Source organism: Cucumis melo, chromosome 8 (genome assembly GCF_025177605.1).
Source record: "Cucumis melo cultivar AY chromosome 8, USDA_Cmelo_AY_1.0, whole genome shotgun sequence".
NCBI lineage: Eukaryota > Viridiplantae > Streptophyta > Magnoliopsida > Cucurbitales > Cucurbitaceae > Cucumis > Cucumis melo.
The window spans coordinates 17,816,767-17,842,697 of NC_066864.1; the positions used below are offsets into that span (position 1 = coordinate 17,816,767).

The 25,931-nt window shown below is 32.3% G+C and overlaps 3 protein-coding genes across 4 annotated transcripts; 1 reads left to right on the top strand and 2 right to left on the bottom strand.

Annotated features, from left to right (window-relative positions):
* Positions 1–15,384: 15,384 nt before the first annotated feature.
* Positions 15,385–16,184, top strand: LOC107990564 (uncharacterized). The gene has a single exon (XM_017044041.2). The coding sequence runs from the start codon at positions 15,417–15,419 to the stop codon at positions 16,107–16,109; it is 693 nt and encodes a 230-aa protein (XP_016899530.1). The 5' UTR covers positions 15,385–15,416; the 3' UTR covers positions 16,110–16,184.
* Positions 16,185–16,643: 459 nt separating this feature from the next.
* Positions 16,644–20,191, bottom strand: LOC103486171 (uncharacterized). Of its 2 annotated transcripts, none has more exons than XM_008444041.3 (3): positions 19,984–20,191; positions 18,960–19,895; positions 16,644–17,796 (listed from the first exon to the last, which is right to left on the bottom strand). In XM_008444041.3, the coding sequence occupies exons 1-3, from the start codon at positions 19,990–19,992 to the stop codon at positions 16,894–16,896; spliced, it is 1,848 nt and encodes a 615-aa protein (XP_008442263.1). In that variant the 5' UTR covers positions 19,993–20,191; the 3' UTR covers positions 16,644–16,893. The 2 variants fall into 2 exon arrangements, with proteins under 2 accessions (XP_008442263.1, XP_050944325.1); XM_051088368.1 differs by having other exon boundaries at positions 20,006–20,190.
* Positions 20,192–20,767: 576 nt separating this feature from the next.
* LOC103486170 (probably inactive leucine-rich repeat receptor-like protein kinase At5g06940) lies at positions 20,768–24,531 on the bottom strand. Its single transcript, XM_008444040.3, has 2 exons — positions 21,973–24,531; positions 20,768–21,403 (listed from the first exon to the last, which is right to left on the bottom strand). Exons 1-2 carry the CDS (start codon positions 24,266–24,268, stop codon positions 21,030–21,032), a joined length of 2,670 nt encoding a protein of 889 aa, XP_008442262.1. The 5' UTR covers positions 24,269–24,531; the 3' UTR covers positions 20,768–21,029.
* Between the last annotated feature and the right edge of the window lie 1,400 nt (positions 24,532–25,931).

The window sequence follows — 25,931 nt, forward strand, 5'->3', positions numbered from 1 at the left end:
TATCGAAAAACAGTTGTCGATAGTTGGCTAGTAACCTGAAAAATGGTCGACTAAAGTTGGCTAAAAAGTAACCGACAATAGTCACCAAAAAATAGTTGACCAAAATTGGCTGACAACGATCTACAACAGTTGCCCAACAACAGTCACTAAAAAATGGTAAACAAAATTTGGTTAACCACGTGTGAAACCTGCTTTCTTATAAAGAGGTTTCTTGAAAATTAATTTTAAAGTTAAGAGAATTAAGATTAAGTAGACATTTTGAGATAACAAGAGGAAAGGGTCAGAAGGCGAAGGAATCAAATAATGTGTAGCGAAGAAAGACAATGCGAGAAAGGAAGGCAATAACAAACACTTAACCAATTATCAAGTGACAAGCTAAGCGAGGAGGATCCTGATTAGTCAACTAAACACGGATTAGGTTTAAGTTAAGCATGGTTTAAGAAGGATACTAAACTAACACTTATAATGAATTAAGTAGGAGTAGTTGTCAAGATTAGGGGAAGTGTAATGTTGACTAACATGATTTGAAGAGAATATAAATAGGTTTGAAGAAGGATTAATTCAAGTGTTTAGATAAGATGAAGTTCTATCAGAGGAGTAAAAGGTGAAACTCCGTTGTAGCACTAGAAGAAATATGACCTTTGATATCAATTAAAAAAATGAAAACAGATCTTTAATGCCACTTTTTAAAATGTAAATGTTTAATGTTGATTTTAAATTGACATCAATTAAACCGACATCAAAGAGAAAGGATTAATGTCGGTTTGTATCACCTTAAACTATTAAAGCATTGTGATTAGACAATTGGACTTTCCTTCCTTGCGATGCCTAGGACTGAGTCCGTTCCTCATCTCATTTCATTGCCATGCTCATCTTGCACTGCTAAGGCACCATAGTGTAAATAATTAAGATAAATTATAGTGTTCATACTTATACTGTATAGATTATACCACATGATTTTAGCTAAGCGATAGGATCTCTAAGAGCATTAACTCCCTGTCTTTGACCTTAGTCTTACCAGGAAACCTCTCTTCGCTTGCACTTGGGCAATAGAGAGGAAAACTTGTACTATATGCATATCATTAGAAGTTTGCAACAAATAAGTAGGATTGCACCTTTTATCGAATAACCCTGTCTCAGTCGCCTGATAGTCGCTCAAGTAGATTCTGAACATAGTTTGACGGCATTCTGAGCAGACCATTCCGACGTTTATTTGGTGACAAATTAGAGTGGTTTTCAAGTGAGTTTCAGTCGTGTGTGTTAATTTGTGTTTTAATTCATTTAATATTCTAGTTTATTGTTAATCTTACAATTATTTAAACTTTTAGAGAAAATATGTAAAACTCTATTGTTTGTGGAAGGTTTTGAAGGGTCCAACAACTTTTCTATTATCATTTCTTTAACCTCGCTATGTGTGTTCTCAAGAGGTTCTTAATTCTTTTTTTTTTCCTTGATTTTATGTTCTTAGTAATATATTTTAGCATCAGGAAGAGTTTGAAATAATGAAATAATAATGAAATGAATGAAGATTTTGCATTTGATTTGCTTTATCCTACTGCAGTGTTCTTGGGTGATAGTAATTGGGAGGGAGTGAGTCTTTTTTTATATTTCAAAGTATCTGAGAAGTTGATAAGGATATATCCCTTCATTATGAAGAAATATGCTCACATCATAAACATTGATAAGGTGTTAGCTGTCTACTATTTGCTTGTTCATTCCATTAATAGTTGTACATATTGCCTTTTGTTCTATTTATTGATTTGATTAAATTAAGTTAATGGAAGAATTTTCCCTTTTCAAGCCTTTTGTTCTCAAAACTCTAAATTCTCTATTTGGTTACTAGAAGAAATACCGTAATCATTTTATACCAATTACCACTACAAGAAGTGGAGAGATTCTCGACGGACAAAAACATTGGCAGAAGTGGTAAAGACGTCGAGAAACAAATTTCCAATAAACAAAGGAATGTTGGGAAGACCATCGGATGAAACGCGTCGAAAGACTGATTCCCGATGCGTCACCGACAAAGTGTTGGGAATAATCTTCTTCGAACGTCATCTTTACTGACGTCTTCGATGCATCAACAATAAGTCATCCCCGATGTCCATAATTCCGACATCATCTATGCATTGAAAATAACTACTCCCGACTTGTTTATATCCAACGTCGTCCGTGCGTTGGGACTAACTAACCCCGACGTGACTTTTGCACCATATTTCCAACGTTTGTATTGCATCAGAAAATATTTTAAATATGTAATTTTTATTTTTTTCCTGTAACATCTGTAACGACCCAACACTTTATACTAAGTTGAGGTCATTACAACTTAACTGATAATAAAACTTTCTTAATTTAAAATCTCAAATACTCATTAAAATCATATATAACTAAAGTAAGTATAAATAAATCTAAAAAGTAAAATCCTAGTCAGGCCCTATCTAGTTTCAAAAAGAGAAATAATGAAAGTAAAAAAATATTGAAATAAACAAATAACGTAATGGCAGAAGCAAAAGTGTTCCCCTATGACACGCCATAATCACTTCTTGTCATTCTCCAACTTGCTTATGCCTTTACCTCTACCTTTTCCTGAAAAATAAAATATAAAACAATGAGTATAAAAATATACTCAGTAAGAGACCTACTACTAGCCCCGCTAGGTGTCTGTTAACTTCCTATTAGAGTCATGTAAAGTGGTACCCCTAAACTGGCACATTCCTGAACACACGCAATCTGTGATCCCGTGGAACATCTTTGGTCTTCGATGAACCCAAAGGAACACCTAGGACAACACTGGTCTTCGGTGAACACAAGGAACACCTAGGATAAATTGGTCTATAGTGAATCTCGAATGGAACACTAAGACAATCGGATTGTGAGTGACCCCGTCGAGTCACTCATAACATTTCATCTCATACTGGACTGGTGATCCCGTCGGACTACACAATCATAAAAAGGTTGTGATCCCGAAGGACAACCATGTGGGTATGATTTTAATAGATGAAGCTAACAATGCACCCTATCCATAGCATGTAGTATAACATAACATCATAAGCATGCGAATATTAATCATAGCATTTTAAATCATAAGATTAATATTGCATGCATAAATATCAACATCATCAAATATCATCATCAACATATCCCAGTCATACTATCAGTCATCAGAAACATAAACTCATTATGCATCTTAACTACTTAATGCATAAATGAAAAAATTACATGCAAGCTCTCACTTCAGTTGAAAATCCAGTAGGAGAATCTCTTATCTGGAGACTAATTTAATCAAAAAATAATCCTGACAGCAAGGTCAAGTTTCCCAAGAATAAATCCTAAACAGTAAGGGTAAATAGCTAAGTTCAATAACTTACTTAATAGTTGCTTAAGGATCCAAAAAATTCAATTAATTCAATTAATCAACTTACCCAAAGTTGAGGTTGAATCTAATATACCCTTAGTTGGGAAAAATTCCACAGAACCAACTTTCAGTTAAAATCTACCAATTTAATCCAAAATTAAATTATTTAGGGTCCAAACTCAATATTTGTTTGGTATGCCAAAAACCTAATCAAAACTTACCAAAACTTATCAAAAATGATTAAAAATGATTACATCTTGTTGCTTAAGTTTTAGTTTATTCTCTAATGAACAATTGGTTTATGATCAAACTTATACATTGAATTCCTCTCAAACAAATGAGACGATGGAACCCCTTTGTATAAAACCTGGAGTCAGCACTTAAGGAAACAACCTATCTATTAACTCTATAGCGGACATGAGTCAGTCCCGTCTTGCACTATACGTTCTTAGCTATCCACCTGATTTTATTCTTGAAATGGAAAATCTATTGCGCAAGCGTTGTTAGACTGCCCTCACTTATGCAAATCTAAAGATAACCCTGAGTAAACAAGAGCTTATAATTAGCTCAGGATTAAGGTCGAGTTATCTAGGTCATCAAAGTCGAAATAGTCAGCTTTAATCAATTAATGATATTATAAAATAAAAATGACTATTTCATAGTCCAATCTTATCGCATAGGACGCCTCCACTCGCATGTTTCTACATAAGCATCTCAAGGTTACTTCACTTGTACTAAATATAAAGTGGGGTCACATCCATAGTATCCTCAAAATAAGGTGTCAAACCTTATTCTTATACTATAGACCACCTAGACTATTACTCGAACTTGATCCACATTTATGTCACTATATAAAGTTCAAGTACACATACTATAGTCAAGGAACCTTGTTTATTGGATTCTGATTTTATAATGAACAAATATCTTATTCAATAACAATTTATCGAATAATACTTCAACAGCTACTTTATTGAATAATAGAATAGTTTAACATTCACAAATCACGAGTTTGAGGACATAAAAACCCAACAATATCCTCAATTAAACATATTTTTATCTTTTAATTTTTTGTTTAATTTCTACTTAGTCCATATGTTTCAAAATGTTACATTTTATCTTTAAATTCTTCTTAAGTTGATGGATTCCTAGACATACGTAGGAAAATTGTGGATAAAAAACACTCTAATTGCATCTAATCAAATTGGAAATTAACATGCTTTAACCTAATTAATTAAAATAGGGTTTAATGAAAAACATATCTCCTCAACTCCTATAATCCTGTAATCTCCACATGAACATAAATCGGATCACCATTAGTGTTGACCCATTATTCTCTAAACTTAGAATCGAGTTGTAAGACTTGATGAGTGAAGAAATACAAATGAGACAAGAGTAATAAAAATTAGGAGCAAGCTTTTTAGGTGACGAGTTTTTTCCTTTGATGAATAGTGCTTTAAAGTGGAAAATTTCAGCTTAACAAAAGGAGAAAAAATTATCAAAAGTTTTTAAAAATGAAGTTCAAATTAAACAATATTTTATAAAAAATTTGCATGAAAAAATGCATGTTAGATTTCATGATGGCCGAACACCTCATAAAACACTTCCTTTTAGTGAGTTTGGTGTTATCACCATAAGCCTCCACTTAATACACTAAGAGTTACGAGATTATTCAACAAAATGTTGGCTTTTTCCACTAACTTTAGTTAAAGTCAAACTTTGACTTTTCAATTCAAAAGTCAACTTTTTGATATTTTACCATTTTTTCTCCCGATTAATTTCAACCTCCTGAGTTGTCTGTATTCATTTTCCAAAATTCAAATTACATTTGAATTTAAAGTCGATCAAAGTTTGACTTTTCAAAGTCAAAGTCAACCATTTGCCTTTTTATAACTTTGACCATTTCCATCATTTTTTAGTTTTCAAATATGAATCTGTATTCACATTTTTTATATTAAAATTACATTTAAATATAAATTATGCTCTTGTAACGACCCAACTCTTTATACTAAGCTGAGGTCATTACTAAAAAGAAACAATGACAAGAAACACTTTTTGAAACGAGGGAAGAATAAATTTTCATTAAAAACGGAATATTAAAACACTGAAACATAAACGCGGAAGCAAAACTGAGTCCCCATATGGCATGTCACGGATCCTTCTCTGTCGCTCGCCAGCTTTCCTCTACCTTTACCTTCGCCTGAAATGTTAAACATAGAAAGAGTGAGTATAAACATATACTCAGCAAGGGACCCACTACCTTTACCTTCTCTGTCCCGCTAGGTGTCTGTTAACTTCCCATTAGAGTCCTGAAAAAGGTACCCAATAACTGGCACGTTCCCGAACACGTGCAACATGCACTCCCGTAGGAACATAATCTGATCTTCGGTGTCCCGGGGGAGCACCTAGGACATGCTGGTCTGTAGTGAACCCGGGGGTAACACTAAGACAATCGGGATGCGAGGATCTCGTCGAATCACTCGAATCATATCTATATCCATGCTAGATTGGCGGTCTCGTCGAACTACGCAGTCCTAAAAAGTTGGTGATCCCGAAGGACACCCATGCAGGTACGACTCTAATAGACAAAATTAACAGAACACCCTTTCCATAGCATGTAACATAACATCATAACATGGCATGAATATTAATCTTAACGTCCTTGATCATGTGATTAATATATCATGCAATTAATATATCATGCATTAACAATCATCAACATCAATCTACCAGTCATTAACATAACATCAGTCATCATCATCAATCATCAACATAATAATCTCAGTCATCATCATCAACATCAATACAATGACAGTCATTATCAATAGCATCAAGTTATGCATTTTAGCTACCATCAATGCATAATCATAATTACATGCGGTCTCTTAAATTAAGTTCGAAGATCTAGTAGGAGAATCTCTTACCTGGAGATTTTAGCCAAACAAAGTACTCCCTAGTTGACAGTAAAAATTCTCCAATTAACTTGATCCTAATCATAAAAGGAAAACTCAGTATCTTAATTAATGAAATTAGCAATTGGCTAACATCCAAAAATTCCCCAAATTAATTAACTTCTCAAACAAAAGGGGTTGAAACCAATTCAACCTTAATTGGGAAAAATCCAAGATTTAGATCTTAAAAAGTTTAGCCAATTGAACCTTTAAAGAAACCCCAAAAAGATCCAAAATTAAATTAATAAAATATTAATTTAATTTCATTAGCTTACCAAGGTTACTCAGATGGAGGTTGGAAAATTCTCTTATCCTTGATGAAAAATTCATCACTTTAAATCCTCAAGCTTCCAAAGAGACCAATCTTAACTTCAACTGATGAGGCGGCGGCGACAACAGAGGGTTATCTTAGAAAAGAAGATAAAGAACCTTTTTTCTTTCCTTTTACTTTCTAACTTAAGCATTCCAATGCTATTTATAGACCCAAATAATAACAATAATATTTATTATTATTATTTCCTTTTCCTTTTCTTTTTAGGATATATATATAATACCAAAAAAATATACATATATCTTTATTCCCATTATCTTTCCTAAATAAACGCCTTAATCTTAGGCATTTATAACCATTAATAATAATAATAATACTTCTTTATTATTATTATTTTCTCTCACCAAAATCTACAATAAATATATATTTATTTAAACCATTATTCTCTCTTATAAATATATATCTTTTTCGTCTAATCAAATCAACCATCTCTCTTCTCATGGATTATCTTCTTTTCCAAACAAATATAATTATATTCCATCATATAATTAACTTCACTTTTCCAAATTAATAATTATATATATATATCCATATATATATACTCAATTAAATCCAATTCCACCCAAACCAACTTTTCCCTCAAAAATCTCAAATTAACTTAAATCCTCAATTATTTTAATCAATCAAATCTTTTCCAATAAATCACTTATAACTTCCAACATGAATTATCTTAACCCAACCATAACAACTTCACTCCAGAATTAATATTTATCTTTCTACAGAATAATTAATTATCTTCCACAATAATTAATTATTATTTACCTTTCTTCCAAAATAATTAATTATCTTCCACAATAATTAATTATTATTTACCTTTCTTCCAAAATAATTAATTATCTTCCACAATAATTAATTATTATTTATCTTTCTCCAAAAATAATTATATTTTCCTTAAATAATTATATTTCAACAAATATAATTATCTTTCCCTTTAACATAATAATTATATATGTATTTCCACATATACATATAATTATTAAATCTCCAACAAACTTTCCACTCTACAATTTAATTAAATAACGTCCATAATTATTTTACTTAATTCTCTTAACTTACCATTTAAACAAAAACTTAACAAACACCACATGCCAAAACCTCTAATTAATTAAATATTCATCCAAGAAATATTTAATTAATTTCAATTCCCACCTAAATCAAATAATTCTCATTAAATGGGTTCAAAATAACGCCCAATAAATTATCTTAATTTTTGGGGCGTTACAGCTCTATATCTTCAATGATAACTGGTAGCTATATCGTATATAATCATCAGTTTTTCTTTCCTTTTCCTAATTCGAAGTATTTGAACTAACTCAATATGTTGTTCTAAGTTTATTCCATATGATCTAGCGAGGGAACCAATAGACCTATAGATCATGGGTTCCAACATGATGGAAAATAGACATGCGCAGTGGAAAATGGAACGAAATTTTACACAAATTGCTAAGTTTAACATGCAAAGGCCCAAACCCTAAATTAATTAGAAATTAGGCCTTATTAAATATGTACCTTCGTAGCAATCGAAAATGCACATTACTCCACCCGATCACGAACTGAACAACCACTAGAGCTAACCTACTATCCTTAAGACTCAGAATCGGGTCATGGGATCCGATGGATGAGGGAACTAGAAGAGAGAAAAAGATGTAAAATGTGGAATAATTTTTGGAGAGTTGGAAATAAGATTTTATGAAAAAGATCTAAAAAAAAAGCCCAATCTTTTTTTTAGAAAAATCAACGACCTTTTTCATAATGTTTGAAAGCCCACATATAGAGAAAAACCATGCAAAATTGAATGTCTCAAAATCATTATGGCCCAACATCTTACAATCCACTTTCTTTACTGAGTTTTTTGTCCTTATCAAATGACAACATCTAGCCTACTAGAGTTAGTGGGATTATCCAACAAACTGTTGAATTTTTTCATTAACTTTGGTCAAAGGGCAAAATGGTCATTTTATTAAAGTGAAACTTTGACTTTTAAAACAAAGAATTCAACATTTTAATTTTTTTACAATTTTGTCCCTCTTAACCAATTTCGACTTTCCAAGCATGAATTCACATTTATTTTTTCAAAATTCAAATCACATTTTAAATATATTGATATTCAAAGTTTGACTTTTCAAACTCAAAAGTCAAGATATTGACTTTTTTACAACTTTGATTATTTCCATCATTTTCAAGTTTTTGAGTACAAATCTGCATTTATATTTTTAATATTTAAATCTCACTTAAACATAAAGCTCTATCTTGATAACTAACAGTTAAATCACATATAATTGTTGGTTTATCTCTTAGCACCTAGTTCGAACAATTTGACTCATTCCATCAAACTGTCCTAAGTTTATTCGATATGAGTTTGCAAAGGAATCTATGGACTTATAAATCATGGACTCCAACGATCCAAGATTAACTAGCTAAAATATTTTAAACCGAGCTAATCAACATTAGTTAACTAACAGGTCATTATTCCACTAAAGTTTCGTAGTTGCACTCCCTTCACAATAAATATATTTGTGTCTATCTGATATAACCATGATCAGTAAGTTAATCCTTTACAAGTTGTTTGTATCTTTGGTTGGATCAAAATATCGTTTTATCTCCGAGATTACATCTGACTCCTTAATTAAGTCCTAGTAATTAACTATTGAACAATTGATTTAAAGTCCAACCTATAAACCGAATCCCTCTCGGGCTAATGAGAGGGTGGAGCCTCTTGTTCAAGACTTCGATTGAGTTCTTAAGGGAACAATCTATCTACTAACCCTAAAGCCGGTAGAAGTGAATTTCGTATTGCACCATATGTCTCTAACTATTCAACTAGTTTTACTCCTGAAATTGGAGGCTTATTGGGCCAACACTAATAAGCTACAATCACCTAGGCAAATCTAAGGATAATCTCTTGTGAACAAGAATTCATAGTTAGTTCAAGATTAAGATTAAGTTACCTAGGCCATCAATAATCGAAATAATCAGTTTTAAATAGTAAACAACGTTATAACGTAAAAGTGATTATTTGATGGCTCAGTCTTATGAAAACTCTTTACATATGATGCCCCCACTTTTGTATCTCTACATGAATGATTCAAGATCACATTGTTAGTACCAATTTTGAAACGAGCAACATCCAAAGTGTGTCCCCAGAATAAGGTGTCTAACCTTTTTTCATATACTGTAGACCGTTTAAGTTATATACTCGAACTTGATTCATGTTTATGTCTATACATAAAATTCAAGTTTACTCAAGATAGTCCCAAGACCTTAATTTATTAGATTTAAGATTATAGTATTCAGTTTTACTAACAAAGTCTCAATAACAACTTTATTTAATACAATATGATTTTGAATTACAAATTATGAATTTTAGGACATAAGTTCCAATAAAACGATATGAGATTAACGGGCTAAACTCTTTTAGACCAAGCTAATCAACACTCGTTAAGTAACGAGTCATCCCACTAAAGTTTCGTAATTGCACTCCCTTCACTATAGATATATTTGGGTCTTTCTAATACAACCATGATTAGTATGTTGTGCTTAGTCTTATTGAGAATCTTTTGATTTATAATAATCACACATTGAATAATATTACAGAGATTTGATAGTTTAATGGTGTTCTGGTAAGAACACCTTGTGATGCTAGTATGATTAAGGAAAATAAATGAGATAGTGTTTCTCAATCTCAATGTGCAAGGATCGTAGAAAGTATTATGTTTTTTATAAATTGTACAAGATTTGTTATTGCATATATTGTGAGAAAATTGAGTATATATACCCATAATCCTGATTAAGATTATTTTATTGCTCTTCGTCACTTATTAAGATATCTTAAGGTTGTAATAGATTTTTGTTTGTGTTTTAATATTTGTTTACCAAGCTAGAGAGGTAGTGTATGCAAATTGAGTAGCTTAGCATGACGAAGTCAACTTTACTAGTGGATATTGATCTTAATAAGAAATGTACCATTGTATGGGGACATTAGTATGAATGACATAGAAGCCAATTGTGGGAGGTCTCTATACTAGTATATCTTTATTGAAATTCATATGTTGTCATAGATATTGCCAAGAATAATGTGTTAATGCAAAAGAAGCCATATTCGCCTGAAATATAGAGCTGTGAAATGATTAATGAATAAAAGAATTATTTTCTTAAAGTATGTGAGGTCTGAGAGCAATATTGTAGATCATCTCTCTAAAGACCTAACAAGAAGAGTAATTCTAGAATTTTCAACAAGTATGGAACTTAAACATTTGATGGTCCATAGCCCTCTATTTGGGTGGTCTATTGCGATAGACTTATGGCCCATAGCCCTTTTCGAGGTGATCTATTGTGATAGACTTGACGGTCAATAGCCCCTTTTGTAGGTGGTCTATTGTGGTAGGCTTGATGGTCCATAGCCACGTGTGAGTAGTCTTTAAATGGATTTGATGGATGAAACTAAAACCTTTGAAAATTCCCTAGCCCTTCTTTCGGTGGTCCTGGTATGAACTTGATGGGTAACTGTAAAATTTTCATAGCTCGGTCTTGAGTGGTTTATTGTAACAGCAAGACATGAATGAACTGATATCACATGTGAATGATATTTGTTTCCAAGAATTTTGTAATCTAAAAATAAAAAATAATTTCTTAGGTAATCTTATATACACATGTGTAAGTTTCAAAAGTTACGGGTAAAGGTTTCAAGTTTTAAAGAAGGAAACATAGAATTAGTAGGAGTAGAAGGATATGATTGTTGTTGTTCTTTAAAGAGAATAATAATAATTAAATAAAAAGTTTAGTGGTGGGGGTAAAATAGGAATTTGGTCGAGTTTATATATAATATATGTATATGTTGGTTAAATCACCGTCGCATTATCTTCAGGTGGGGGCACCGACAATGACGATGCTGACCCTACAGGCTACTGCTTCAACGGATGGCCCATCATTGGTTCAAATTTGAAGAAAAGATCGTTGCTGAATACGACATGTCGTTTCCAATTTCCAGCTTGTACTTTCCGATGCTATTTATTTGCTTCGTTAAAAACAAACTATTGTTTTTTTTATTTTATTTATTTCTTATCTCTTCTTTTCTTCTTTGTCGATCATGTCTCTTTCCCATCATTCTTTTTCTCTCCTTCCTTCCCTAAAAAAAATAATTTCATAAATATCTAAACTAAATTACGTATAATTTTCTAGTTTACATATAAATTATGAATAAAATTGTTAAAATTATTTATATTATTATTTTCACTTTCATTATCTTGATCCCTCACGTTCTTATTTTTCATCTATCGTAAATACATGATTAAATATAAAATACATTTACGATTCACATGCTTGGTTTTTGTTCTCCTTGTTTCACAACCCATTCTGAGCGTGAGTTTTTGCACTTTGAGCTTTCACAACCCATCAGAAATCACGACCAAAATTGTTATCTTATTCAGTTTTTATGTAAAATATCGTTGATTAGCTATTTTTTTTTATTCTAAATATTTAAACAAAAAATGAATCTTTAATTAAATTGTTAACAAAACAAACAATTATATATATTTTAATTTTTTTTCAATATCTATATATAAATATATATCAACCATATACGTAAGAATTTGACAATAAAAGGAAATGGATCTTTACCATAATCGTTTAGAAAAAGAATGAAACTATTTACAGAATATAGCAAAATTTTTAAATGAACTAAGAGAGAGTCGAATGAATTTTGTAATTTTGTAAATATATTTTGTTATATTTTGCAATTTTGCAACTTTTTGAGAATATGTTTAGCATTAAAATTCAAGAGGAAAGGAGGTTGACAAATATATACTGATGATGTTTAATACAATAATGATCCTAAACAAATATTAATTTACTGATAGGCAATAATTTGTGATTACAATAATAATTGATGGAATATACAATAGAACCACGTTTAGAATTAATTGATAAAATATTAGTGGTGGATAATTAGTTTGTTTTGTATAATAATTATATATATGTGTGTGTGTGTGTGTGTGTAGAGGAGGAGAATGGCACGTGCGAAAGTTCATGCAGGAAGAGGAGAGTGATAGGATATTGGTGAAGTAACATTTCATCCATCTGATGAAGTAAGTATGTTAATGACAATTAATTAATGTTATAGGATGGCAAAGAAATTCCACACAACGGGAAAGAGAAGAATTTGAAACAAAGAGAAAACAATTTAGGGAAGAATGACAAATGAGTTTATAGCGTACCATTTAGGGACGAGCTGATTCAAGATTCAAACATTATTTGTTTTTCTTGATAATATTTATTATTCTATGCAAACAATTTAATGGATAAGGCAACTACACACATAATCAATATATATTATATACTAAGCTTTACCAATTATTCTATATATTCTCACCATCCTTCTGAAATTTTCCATTGGGTCGGGGCGACGGGCGACGACTCCCCACACGAAATTCATTGCAATCGGGTTTCCACCGGAATGTACTTTTCAGTTCTTTTTTCTTTGAAAATCACCAACTAATTTAAATCATTAATCTTAAAATTTTCTAACTAAATAATTTAATCTATCACTAAATTATTTATTATTGTTAGCTTTATATGACAATTAAATTTTAAGATAAATTAGTACAATTTTGGCCTAAAAATTAATTAAATTTTTAATAAAAATAAATAAACATAAATTAAATTATTCTCACCGATAATTTAAATTTAAATATTGAATTTAAAAAACTTAGGAAATTTTTTAAATATAAAACATTTGACAAAATATTTACGCTTCATAGAAAAATTAAATATAATAAATTTTATCTTCCAGTGGTTTTATTCTATGAAACGTGAATAGTTTATGAATTTTTTTTATTTTTGAAAAAACTCTTAAACTTATTTATTAATCGACAAATAAATAATCAAACCTGAAATTCAAATGTATTATTTATATAATAATAACAGTATAGTAACGTAACCTTACATAATAATTTCGTTAAAAAGTTAACGGGATCCTAACATTAATAAAGACCAAAGTAAGTTTTTTCTTTAAGTTCAGAGACTAAAACAAAGGATTTTAAAAGTTGAAGAACCAAAATAAGAAAAGATACTTAAACTTATTATTGTTATACTTAAACTTATTATCATTGTAGAAGATTGGATTAACAAGTATAAAAGAGACTTGAGTTTAACTCTAGAAAAGTTATGGATAGGAAAATGCCATTTTGTAGTTTTAATTAGGACTAATAACTAGGTGTACGTACAATATATAATACAACAAAAAATTGTTATATCTACAAAGAATTATAACACTATAGTTGTAAGATCCCTTTACGTTGCTTAATTTTGGTCTCAAATTCAATCATCTTATTAATTAACCAACAAGGAAAGTTTTTTCATTGGTTAATTTGCTGTGATTTAATTTTGCCGCCGAAGTAGAGCTAAAAACCCAGAGAGCATTAAAGGAAAGTTTTTTCTTTCTCCACTATTTTTAAAATTGGATTTAGGAATTCTCTTATTCTGTATTCCAAAATATCCGCCTATGGCATCTTGTTCAAATAGGCTTAAAAGAGATATGTAAGTGTGAGCGTGACGGTTTCTTTTCTCTCCATCGTACTAGAACATGTAATATATTGTAAAAACTTAACGTGACTTTGAGTTTTGGTGAATCAATATAATTTTTGATGTCGTTCTTATTTTTGGATTGAGAGTTTGGGATATAATTTAGATTTATTGAATTCCTAATATAAACTTTATTTTGCATTTGTATGATTGCAACCTTGATGGTAATTTAAGAATCCATTGCGTCTAGATCGGGACCTTAACTCAAATAATTCTTCAATTTTTGTGTGGGTTTGAAAATGTGATTCAATCAATCTCCCATTCTCTTTCGGGTTTATTTGAACTCGTAAAAAGTTCATTTACTAATTATTTTTTTTTTTTTACTTTTTTTAATAATTATTTTGAAAAAACATTTATCAACTTACACCTCTGACATTTTAGTAACCACTAATTTCATTACCACATCTCTGACATTTTAATCATTTCTCAACTATTTTGCAAAAATAAATACAATAGATATATAGAAAAGTAACTTACACCCGTTTAGTAACCACTTTAGTTTCCAATTTTTAAAATTGAGTCTACAAATATCTTCACCACCTCTTAAATTTCTTACTTCCTTTTCTTTCTTTATTCATTTCCTTCCTTTTAGTTATTTTATATATCTTTTTTCCTCGAAACACAATACAATAATTAACAACTACCTCCATTTCTTATGTTTTGTAGTTTTCGTTGAAAGTATTTAACTAAATCCTTTTTTTTTTTTAAAAAAAAAACAATTTAAATGAAGAGCTTAAAAAAAAACAAACTAGAGACTCGAGAGGAAGTGAATTATTCATTTAATTTGTTTAATTAAAAAAAGAAAATAAATAGTAATAAAAAGTTTTTAAAAAATCAATAATAAATAAAAATAGCATAAATAAATAGGCGGAGAGAAGACAGCTGTACCGGATCCACGACGGAGGGCACGACGGACTTGCGAATATTACTAACAAAATAAAAAAGGAAAAAGGGAAAAAAGGAGATAGCCGTTATTAGTTTTCAAACCAAATTATATTTTCCATAAATACAACTGATTAGAACTCCAGTTCGAAGCTGATCAGTTCGAATGAACCAAATAATTTCCATATCGGAAATTATCTAACGGTCTGATTCTGAAGATTTTTTTCCAAAATTGAACTCTGTTCTTACCTATAAATCAACATTTATATTTCACCTGCACAGAATTATCGAAAACCTAATTAACTTCCCAATCAAATTAACAATGTCTTTTGCTATTTCTAATCCGATTCAATACCGTCTGTATGGCTCCGGCACCGGAGGCAATGGAATATTAGAAGTTAGAATAAGCTTTTTCGAACAAATGATCTCTCTTTCTCCGGTCACCGGACGTCCGCATCAAATCCTCCATCAAACTCCAAGGATTCCATACCACAATGCTCTGGTTTATCTCACTTTACGCCAACTCCAAAGTCCATTGTTCTACATCACTCAATTTCTCTCCTCACTCAACATTCGCCCTGCCGCTTCCCAAAGCATGGCTCGTCAAATCGCTTCCCATATCCTACAAATGCCCGACAGAAACGGAGACAGGAATTTTCATATCATCGCTGAAGTCGATTTCATTCGAGTGATTTGGCTGGAACTGGAAGAGCAATCAATGGGTGCAGGGGCGGAGGAGACGGTTGTGTTCGATGAAGCTCCGCCGGCATTGAAGAGAGGAGTGGGGAAGGCGAGGGGAGAGAGGTTGAAATCGGAAGAAAAGGTTGAGGATTTGGGAGATTGCAGTATCTGTTTGGATGAATTGAGTTGTGAAAAGAGGGAGGTGATAAGGATTCCGTGTGGGCATGTTTATCATGAATCGTGCATCTTCAAGTGGCTTAAGAATCATAATTCTTGTCCTTTGTGTCGAAAGCCATTGCCCCTGAAGGAGGACGAGGAGGACTCAAGCTCATAATTCTTCAATTCTTTTTTGTGGGCTTCTCCGTATTTGACATTGTAATTCACTCATTCTTCGCAAAAGAGAAACCTCTTCGATCCTTGTAATTTTTTACTACTTCTGGTAGTAATGATTTACAACTTTAGCAATGTTAATACTACGCACAAATCCAAATTTTGTAACATTCTCATGACTACATCTTTTTTCTAATCCTAATTACTGTTTTTTCGTAAATAATATTTCATTTGTTGCTCCCTACTTAACAATCTAACCAAATATAAAATTCAAGAACAGAATACCAAATTAAAACAAAAAGTTAGCCTAACACCAATACTGAGTTAATAATATATACAACATTTATACATGTTACTGTTGAAAAGATAAGTATTATGGTTCACATACCTTACAAAAGAAACAAAAAGGGTCAACCATGTTTTTTATCTCTGATGTTTTTTGGTAGATCAATTCCGTTGTCTGTCGTTTTGTAACTAAAAACAATGCTAACCTTTTCTCAACGTTTTAATCACTTGAGCTATATTCATGTAGGATGTATTTGCCTCCCACTTAAAAAGAGTTTAAATTGAAGGAATATATAATTTATAGGGTGTAGTAATATAGGTAGTTTACGATACATATATATTATATTTATATATATTGGCAATCATAATGTATAGGAAAGAATAACAAGAGGGAAAAGAATTTAGTTTTGGTTCGAAGAAAGGGAAACTGACCATGTGATGATGGGAAGCCAGCATTTTGTAGTTAAACTTTCTTCACCAAATGGTGTTTTTTTTTTTTTTTTTTATCTTTCAGCTTCATCTTGATCATCTTTTACTACATTTAAAGCATCTTTCTTTTCTTCCTCCTCACTTTCTTCAATTTCTTTCTTCACTTCTTCCTCCTTTGCTGAATCATACTTATTTTCTTCCTCTGAATCAGAATCTTTATTCTTCATTTCTTCCTCCTTTACATCAGAAGCATTCTTCATTTCTTCCTCTGAATCCGAATCATCCTTCATCTTTCCCTTTGCATTAGAACCATCATTTGTTTCTTCAGTTGAATTCGATAAATCTTTTGTTTCTTTTTCATTTGAAGTATCATTTGTTTCTTCTTTTTCACTAGAAGCATCACTGGCTTCTTCTTTTTTCTCAGAAGCATCCTTCGTTTCTTCTTTTTCACTAGAAGCATCACTGGCTTCTTTTTTGTCAGAAGCGTCCCTTGTTTCTTCATTTTCATTAGAAACATTGCTGGCTTCTTCTTTTTTGTCAGAAGCGTCCTTCGTTTCTTGTTTTTCACTAGAAGCATCATTGGCTTCTTCTTTTTTGTCAGAAGCGTCCTTCATTTCTTCGGTTGTCTTAGAAGTGTCTTTCGTTTCTTCAATTACACTAGACATGATGACTTCCCTTTCTTCAATTGCAGTAGTAGATGCATCTTTCCTTTCTTCTTCAGTTCCAATTGAGCCATCTTTTGTTTCTTCACTTCCATTAGGCATTTCCTCCTTCCTTTCTTGGATTACATTAGAGGCAGCATCCTTGGCCTCTTCAGTTACATTAGAAGCCTCCTTCTCTTCGTCACTTTTGTCAGAGCTATCCTCCTCGACCTTGCAGATGACTACTAATGGTCCTAGCTGAGATTCCATTTCTTTGATTTTCAAGGTTAACAATCTCAAGTTTTGAAGACCTCTAAGGTGGTCAAGTGATGATGTCTGGAAGAGCCATTAGAAAAGTAATTAGAAAAGATACAAAGACACATGTAATTGATGAAAATGAAGCTTACGAGTAAAATCATTGTCCTATATGATACACAACGGATAGACTCCAGATTAACTCTTGTCAAATTTTAGGATAAATTTAGTGCCTTGCCTATTCTAAACTTAACAGCTTAACCCACTAGGATGACTCAATTAGCAACATTCAATTGAATCGAAGTATCTATCTTGAAGATTTAATCCAAGTTCTCAACTATATCTTTTCTCTTTATACCTCCTTCCCATTCATACAGGGCCTTGGATTTCATTGTGTGAGGATGTGTGTGATAAGCATACGAATCATGTTCTGACTGTATGAGTACAATAAGAATAGGTATTAAACAGATTGAAAGTAACAAAAAATAAAGTGAATGAAACTCAAATCATTTATAGATTAGGAGAGAAATTATACCACATACTATCTGCACCTAAGGTTTTCCTTCGATTTTACCCAATATAAATGAACGGAAGGATAAAATAAATCACAATGAGGGCATACATGTTTATGGTTACAAGAACAAAGCAATAACTCAAAGAAATATGCATACATACATACAGACACTCAAATTGACACTATTAATTAATTACAAAAGTAACAACCAAAAACAACAATTACTGACATTAAATTTATTATCATCCAAATATTATGAGTGAATCAAGCTAATTAACGCTAAATTTGAGTTCACATCCACCCAAAGAGAAAATATAACTCCAGATCACATCTGCACCATTTATTGTCTCATCAAGTCTAGTGCAGTTAAGTATTCAATCATATATAATCGACGTATCTTAACCAGCCAAATATTTAAACCAAAACTAAATCATAAAAGATGCACTCCTTATGATCAAGATGAAGTGTAATTCTGATATTTATGTTCAATGGGAATCGAAAATTCATACAGACAAAGCATACAAAATCTTTATGAGACTAATGCCCATGGAAAATCAATATGCTTATCACAGTCAAAGCATAAATCAAAATGAGCACATTTCATATCAGATCACACTTCAATATATGCATGTTTTCCTCAGTTCGTCTGATAACTTTAGCAGTGATTAAACAAAGTAAATCCCCATTAGAAAAGTTATATATGAATTCAAATAACTTTGCAAAACCACACCTCTTCAAGCTGTTGTCGTCTATGTATAAGAGTCTCTTCATTGGCTTCCTTGTGTATAGAGTGAAGAATGTGGAGCAAATGAGAATCAAAACTCTCTGAACAATGTTGCGCTATCAAACAATACGGAACAGGGGATTGGCAACCCAAATTATGGAACGGGCAATTCACAAGCTTCATTGGACAAACAGTAATGCAATGGCGGTCCATTTCACGTCTCATAATAAAGGCAGAACACTTCTGTTCACATAAAATTATCTTGAAGGGGCAAATGGAATCATGCTGTTCTGCGTGGCTTGCACAAAATCTTGAAGTACAGCCTTCATTTGTGCAAGTTAAAGACCTAAAGCCACAGTTTTCAACATGCTCAGCTAGTTCTTCTACAGAGTGAAATTTCTTATCACAATGAAACTCACTCTTAAAATCTACATTCTTAAGCAAAGTTTGAGCAATTGCTTCTCTCCTATCAAGTGGCCAAAAGCCATTAACATCCATTTCTTGAACAAAATCATCTATCTTATCCTCTCTTTTCTCACTTAGAATCCATCCTGAAACTCTACTAAACAAATTTCTCTTGGTAGCAGCAAAATCATCAACAAAATCAGAGACAATGTCGTAAGGGTGATCAGATACCTCAGCTTCTGAGGGATTATCTAAAATTACAGATTCGGCAACGCAAGTTTCGCTCCTCATTGTAAGATAATCCACCATTTCTTTCCTGATATCGGCAGCCACCGAACCAGGGGTTCGAAAGATATCGCCACTGGTATTATCGACACAAGCGGTGGACAATCCAGGAAGAAGAACCTGAGCAAGTTTATGAACAATTTCTGCATCGCAAAGCTCGCAATGAATGAAAGGCTCTTTGATCTCTTCATCCTCAATCTTCTCCGGTACGATTTCTTTGTCCGTGGTGGGAAGATCCACATTAGGAGATTCCTAAAACACAAAGATAATTGTTGTTGACCGTTAAAACGTGAAATTCGAGGAAGCAATTGAAATTAAAGATACATTCAGAGAAGAATACCGCGTCCATTTTGACAAAAAACCTTTTGGTTCTTCTTCTTCAGAGAAATTGTTGCGATTGAGAGGAAGGATCGAAACGGGAGATTGATTGGAAAATTGTTGAATATGTCCGAAGAAGAGAGAGAGAGGGAGAGGGAAACAAAAGAAAGCTTGAAATTCAGATTTCAATGGCGGATTAAAATTTAGAATGGGTCAATCAAACGTGGCCTTTTTTAAAGGTTCTCAAAGTCGTTATATATAAATATATATTTTTTTTTTAAAAAAAAATCAGTTTGAAACTCCCCTTATTTTCGACAAGTAACCTCCTAATAATCTCAATCAAGCTCATGTTATGAGTTTAGTTGTTGTTATATAGTTATGAGTGTGTTCTAATTTTGGGCTCTTATATTTTATTTACTATATGGAACATTCCACCATTGCTGCCGCCTCCTGGTCTCTATCTCCGTTTGAGCACTCTTTCGCACAAACACTTCCAATTTCTTTGCCTTCAGAATCATCATCATCATCATCATCTCCAACATAACATATTCTCACATCGCTCCAACCAACACTTTCTTCAAAATGAAGGATTTGAACATCTTTGACTCCTGCTACATCTCACAACAAGGAATTGGAGAATAAAATGATTTAGACGTTTCTATCGATGACTAATCTTTTCATTGTATTTTATTCCTAGTAAGTTATATGTAACTATATTATTGATTATCTTACACAAAATTGAAACAGCATGTCCATATCTAGTTTATATAACAATTACAAAAGTACATATTTATGGTACTCCAATGTTGTATATATAAATAAAAACTTCAACAATGATCATATGCTTCCTCATAAAACACCAAAGGCATTACATTACACCAAAAATTAAGTAACTTCAATTGAAAATCAAAATCAATAAAATAAAATAGGAAAGTTGAACAAATCCTGTATTTACCACCGATTGTTGAGTACACTAAGAAATACCATGCCCCAAACATCAATCAAAAAGTCTCCTAGAAAGGTGTGTGAATTTGGATATACAGAAACAAGTCATGGAGCAAGAGATCTTCAGCTTGAAACCGAACTATGCTCTGCACCCAAGAAGGTTGCATCGTGAAGGTTCGTTGTCGAGCTGATCAGTTGAAGGGCCTTGGCGACTTCGAGCATCGAAGGTCGTTTTTCAGGTATCAAAGAAGTGCATTGGAGGGCAATGTCTAGAGCTTCCAGCATCTGTTGTCGAGAATGTTCTGAGACGCTCGGGTCCAGGACTTGGGAAGCTCCATTGGCTATGTTCACCTTCCTTCTCACCCACTGAACGACATCGAGAGAGTCCTCTGTTGATTCCAATCGCTCGGCTTGCCTACCAGTCAAGAGTTCTAGCAACACTACACCAAAGCTGTACACATCCATTTGCTCTGTTGCTTTTTTGTTGTATTTATATTCTGTATTAAAAATGATAATTGAAATATGACTCTTTAGATACCACTTCACTTACCCTTGAATACTATACTAGGAACATACTTTGAACAATGACTTATGGATCTTAGTAGAAAATAAACTCAGTTCGGTTACTCTGAAATCAAGCCATGTTTGATAACCATTAGAATTTTCATTTTCTGTTTTTAAAAATTGAACTATTTCCTCCTAATTTCTTACCATGGTTTTCATATCTCTTAAGCAGAAGGGTTAAATTCTTAACCAAATTTTAAAAAGAAAAAAAAACTACTTTATTCTAATTTTGAAAACTTCGACTTGGTTTTTTAAAACTTTGCTAGAAGTAGAAAATAAAGAAAGAAATTTAGAAGTTGAATCAGTATTTATAGGCTTTATTTTCAAAAACTACAAACCAAATACCAAATGGTCACTAAATTGGACAATAGTTATCCAAAGAATCCTATATAACTCAACTCCTATAAAAATGAATTTTTTTTTCCTTTCGGATTATAAAAGTTCATAAAACACCCTAGCTCACTAGTAATCTAGTTCAATGTTGATAATAAACTTTGTGTACCTGGTGCAATATAGCAGGAATGAGAAGATTCCGAAGCTACTGTTGAGTGAAATGCCGACTCTCCAACGATATGGTGAAGAGCAAAATCCGTGAGTTTTGGGACAAAGTCGGCATCCAGGAGAATGTTCGACGACTTGACGTTTCGATGAAGTAAATGTGGGACATAGTCTTTGTGAATGTACGCTATTCCTTGAGCAACCTCAATGGCAATTCTCAATCTCACATTCCAATTCAGACAAGAATCATTTCTGCATATCAAGTCAGCCAAGCTTCCTTTGTGTAAGAATTCGTAAATCAGAAAAATGGCATCATCAGAATGGCAAAACCCCAGAATTTTGATGATGTTTTTGTGTCTAATCTTGGCCAATGTCTTGACCTCAGCTTTCAACGACTTCCACGAACGACTCCCAAAATTAACAAGTTTCTTTACAGCGATCAGTTCACGGCTCGGTAAGCTTAAAATGAACACTTGGCCAAAAGCTCCTCCACATCCTTGTGCAGTTTTCTCATTCATCCCTATGACCAACTCATGCTCACTGATTCTAAGAGGATAGAAGTAGACCGAATGCCAGTTATCGAGTCGGGATTTCGGTCTGTTGGATCGATAATACAAAATGAACCCAGCAGCTAAACTCAGAACTCCTAAAACACAAGCTAGAGAGATGAGAGCACATGCCATTTTGTTAAGTCCATACATATGGTTTGTTGGATGGCCATGAGAACAAGGAGTTTGCAAACCAGGGCCACAAAGATCAGGATTTCCTTGCAGAAATGAAGCTGGTAGCCCCGAAATCAAAGAAAATGGAACAGCGCCCGATAATCGATTGAACGAAACATTAAAGAGTGCAAGCTTTAAGTTTTCGAGTCCTTGAGGAATTGAACCAGTGAGATTGTTATCAGAAAGATCAAGATAGGTTAACACAGGTAGATTTGCAAGGGAAGTGGGAATTCCTCCAGTAAGACTATTGCCAGCTAAGGACAAAGAGACCAGTTTCTTACAGTTTTTCGGCTCGGGAATTCGACCAGAAAGAGAATTATGTGACAGATTAATTATACTCATTAATGGTGAATCACAGAAGTTTGGTGGCAATTCACCATAAAAGCGATTGAGCGACACAGAGAATCGATATAAGCTTTGAATCGACCCAAGACCCAGGGGAATTTTACTTGAAAAGCTGTTGTTATCGAGCTGAACTTGCTCAAGTTGAGCAGCCATTGATATAGACTCTGGAATTTCACCAGAGAAACCATTGTTTTCAGCTCTAATGAGCTTAATCTTAGGTAATGACCACAAAGCTTTAGGAAAACCCCCAGAAAACCCATTATTCTGAACTTGAAACCTTTCAAGATTCAAGCATTGGTTCAAGGAATTAGGCAAACTTCCTGTGAAAAAATTGGTATGAACACTAAAACTCACAAGGCTTTTTCCACTACAAAACCCATTTGGGAAAGACCCCACAAGCTTATTCTCAGAAACATCAAAGTACACCAAGTTTTTCAAAGAAGAACCCAACATTTCGGGGATTTTCCCAGTGAGATTGTTCTGAGAAAGATCCAAAACACTCAAACTTCTCAAGCCCAACAAAGACGAAGGGATTTCACCATAGAAACCAGAGCTATGAAGCAATAACTCCTCAAGTTTCTCAAGCTTCCCAATCTCACTAGGAATTTCACTCAACAGATAAGAATTTTCAGACAAATCAACGACAAGAAGTTCAGTCAGATTATGAAAAACAAGAGAAGGCACTGTACCAGAAATCAAGTTGCTTCTTAGATTGAGAATTTGTAGAGTCTTCAAAGCCCCAATGCCCTCAGGAATCTTCCCTTCAATGTGATTCTTCCCAAAATCAAGCACTCGCAAAGAACTAAACAGAGAAATCTGATCTGGGATCGTCCCCCAAATAAGATTATTACTCAGATTCAAAGTCTCCAACGAGCTGCACTGCGAGAGATGAAGAGGAATCGGCTGATTAAATCGATTATCAGCAAGATTAAGATGAGCCAAACGAGGGAGTTCACAAATGGAAGATGAAATTTCCCCAGAAAGGTTCAGACCCTGAAGATCAATGGCGGAAACCGAAAGCAAAGAAGGAGAAGAGGAGGTGATACAAGCAATTCCAGTCCAATTACAGAAATGGGTATGAGAAGAAGAAACCCAATTCGAAAGAGAGTTTGTTGAATCTTTAATGAAGGCTTTAAAGGTCAAAAGGGTCGGTTCCTCAGATGAAGAAGAACCCAAAATGAAGAAAGCGAAGGCCAAAGAGAGCAACAATGGGGGTTTGAAGGGGGAAGCCATGGGAGGGAGTGAGAGTGAGCACTGTACTTCAGTACTTCATTTATAAATATATATATATATATAACGAAGAAGAAAGGGAGTGAGAAATTTGTTGGAAAAAGTCATGAGCCTTTTACTTTGAGAAAAAATTCTCGAGAAACGATTTTTTGGGTAAAGAAATTGACTTGGAAAGAATTAAGAATTAAAAAAGTTGAGGGATTCATATAATAATATAATGGTTGATTTGAATCACGGGTATAGTTTTGGCCAATAAATGCCAAAAACTTGAAACATTGGCCCCTTCTTTCTTCCTGCATGGCGTTTGTTTCAAAGGGGAAGAAGTTGGAAATTTTTAATTACAATAATAGGTAATTTTTTTATTTTTAAAAATAATTACAAAATCATAAAATATAGTAAAATTTCGATATTAATAAACTTATATTTAAAGAGATTGATAGTATGGTATAGTCTAAAATTTTCTATATATTGTCAACATTTTCAACAATTTTGTTATTTAAATTAGTTTTTCATAAAAATTTGTATAGACAACATTTTAAAAAACCTAAAATAGGATCACGTTTATCGAATTGTAATAAAATTTTGTGTAATCTTAATGGAACTCTATGGATGAATAAGTTGTAATGAGCTAGAATCACAATATAATTAGATTACATTTGATTCTGTTTACTTAAAATTATGAAAATTTATTATTATTGTTATCTTTACCTCTACCTCTAAGGATCAAATAGTAGTCGTAAAAGTGTTATGTTGACAAATTTTCAACCAAAACAATAACAATTATGGTAGTTGTTATTGGTAACAGTAACAATACAACAGAACTTTCAAACGCAATTGGATTGAACACCTTTTATTCGTCAATCAATTTGCGTTTGCTTTTTCTAATTAAAAATTTGGAAGTGGACTCTAGATCATAGCACAAGTAAACAATGCAAAAAATAATCAAATGAGACCAACTTTTTTATTATTATTCATCTATTATGTTTTCTTTGGGATAAACATGACCTAAATTACACTTTCAATTTTTTTTATCAATTCTAGGTATCTCGATTCTAGTTTTCTTTTCTTTGTAAGATTTCATGAAATATGTTAGGAATAGAGAGAATTTTGTAACAACGTAAAGTACTATTTTCAAATATAGAAAAATGAACCAAAACATTTACAAAATATCATAATCTATATACAATAAACCGCAATAGACTATCGTATGTGTTTATTTGTATCATTATAGTCATGGATATAGTAGTCTATTACATAGTGATTATGATAGTTTGCTATATTTTTAAACATTTCAGAAATTTTGTCATTTAAAATAATTTTTCAAATGTTAATGTATTATATTTGAAATTAATTATGAATTCCTTATGTTTTGGTTTAATGGTTGTATTCAAATATAGAAATAAACTAAAATGTTAATCAAATATAGTAAAAATTTTGAATTTATCAATGATAGACAATTATATATATTAATATTATTCTATATCATTTATCGATTATGGAATTTTGCTATATTTTTTTTTTTAAATATTCTTAACCGTAACTAACATATTTGAATTTTATTTTGATGAGATAATTGATTGTATCAAAATTAACTATTTATAAAATATTAGATTGCAGATAAAAAATGATGCGCTTAATTTAGCATGTATGTCAAATTAATACGCCT

Coding starts and splice junctions, on each gene's coding strand:
- LOC107990564 (XM_017044041.2), top strand. CDS start 15,417: ATGTCTTTTGCTATTTCTAATCCGATTCAATACCGTCTGTATGGCTCC.
- LOC103486171 (XM_008444041.3), bottom strand. Junction 17,797..18,959: donor GACGACAACAGCTTGAAGAG/GTGTGGTTTTGC, acceptor TGGCTCTTCCAG/ACATCATCACTTGACCACCT.
- LOC103486170 (XM_008444040.3), bottom strand. CDS start 24,268: ATGGCTTCCCCCTTCAAACCCCCATTGTTGCTCTCTTTGGCCTTCGCT. Junction 21,404..21,972: donor TTCCTGCTATATTGCACCAG/GTACACAAAGTT, acceptor TTTTTAATACAG/AATATAAATACAACAAAAAA.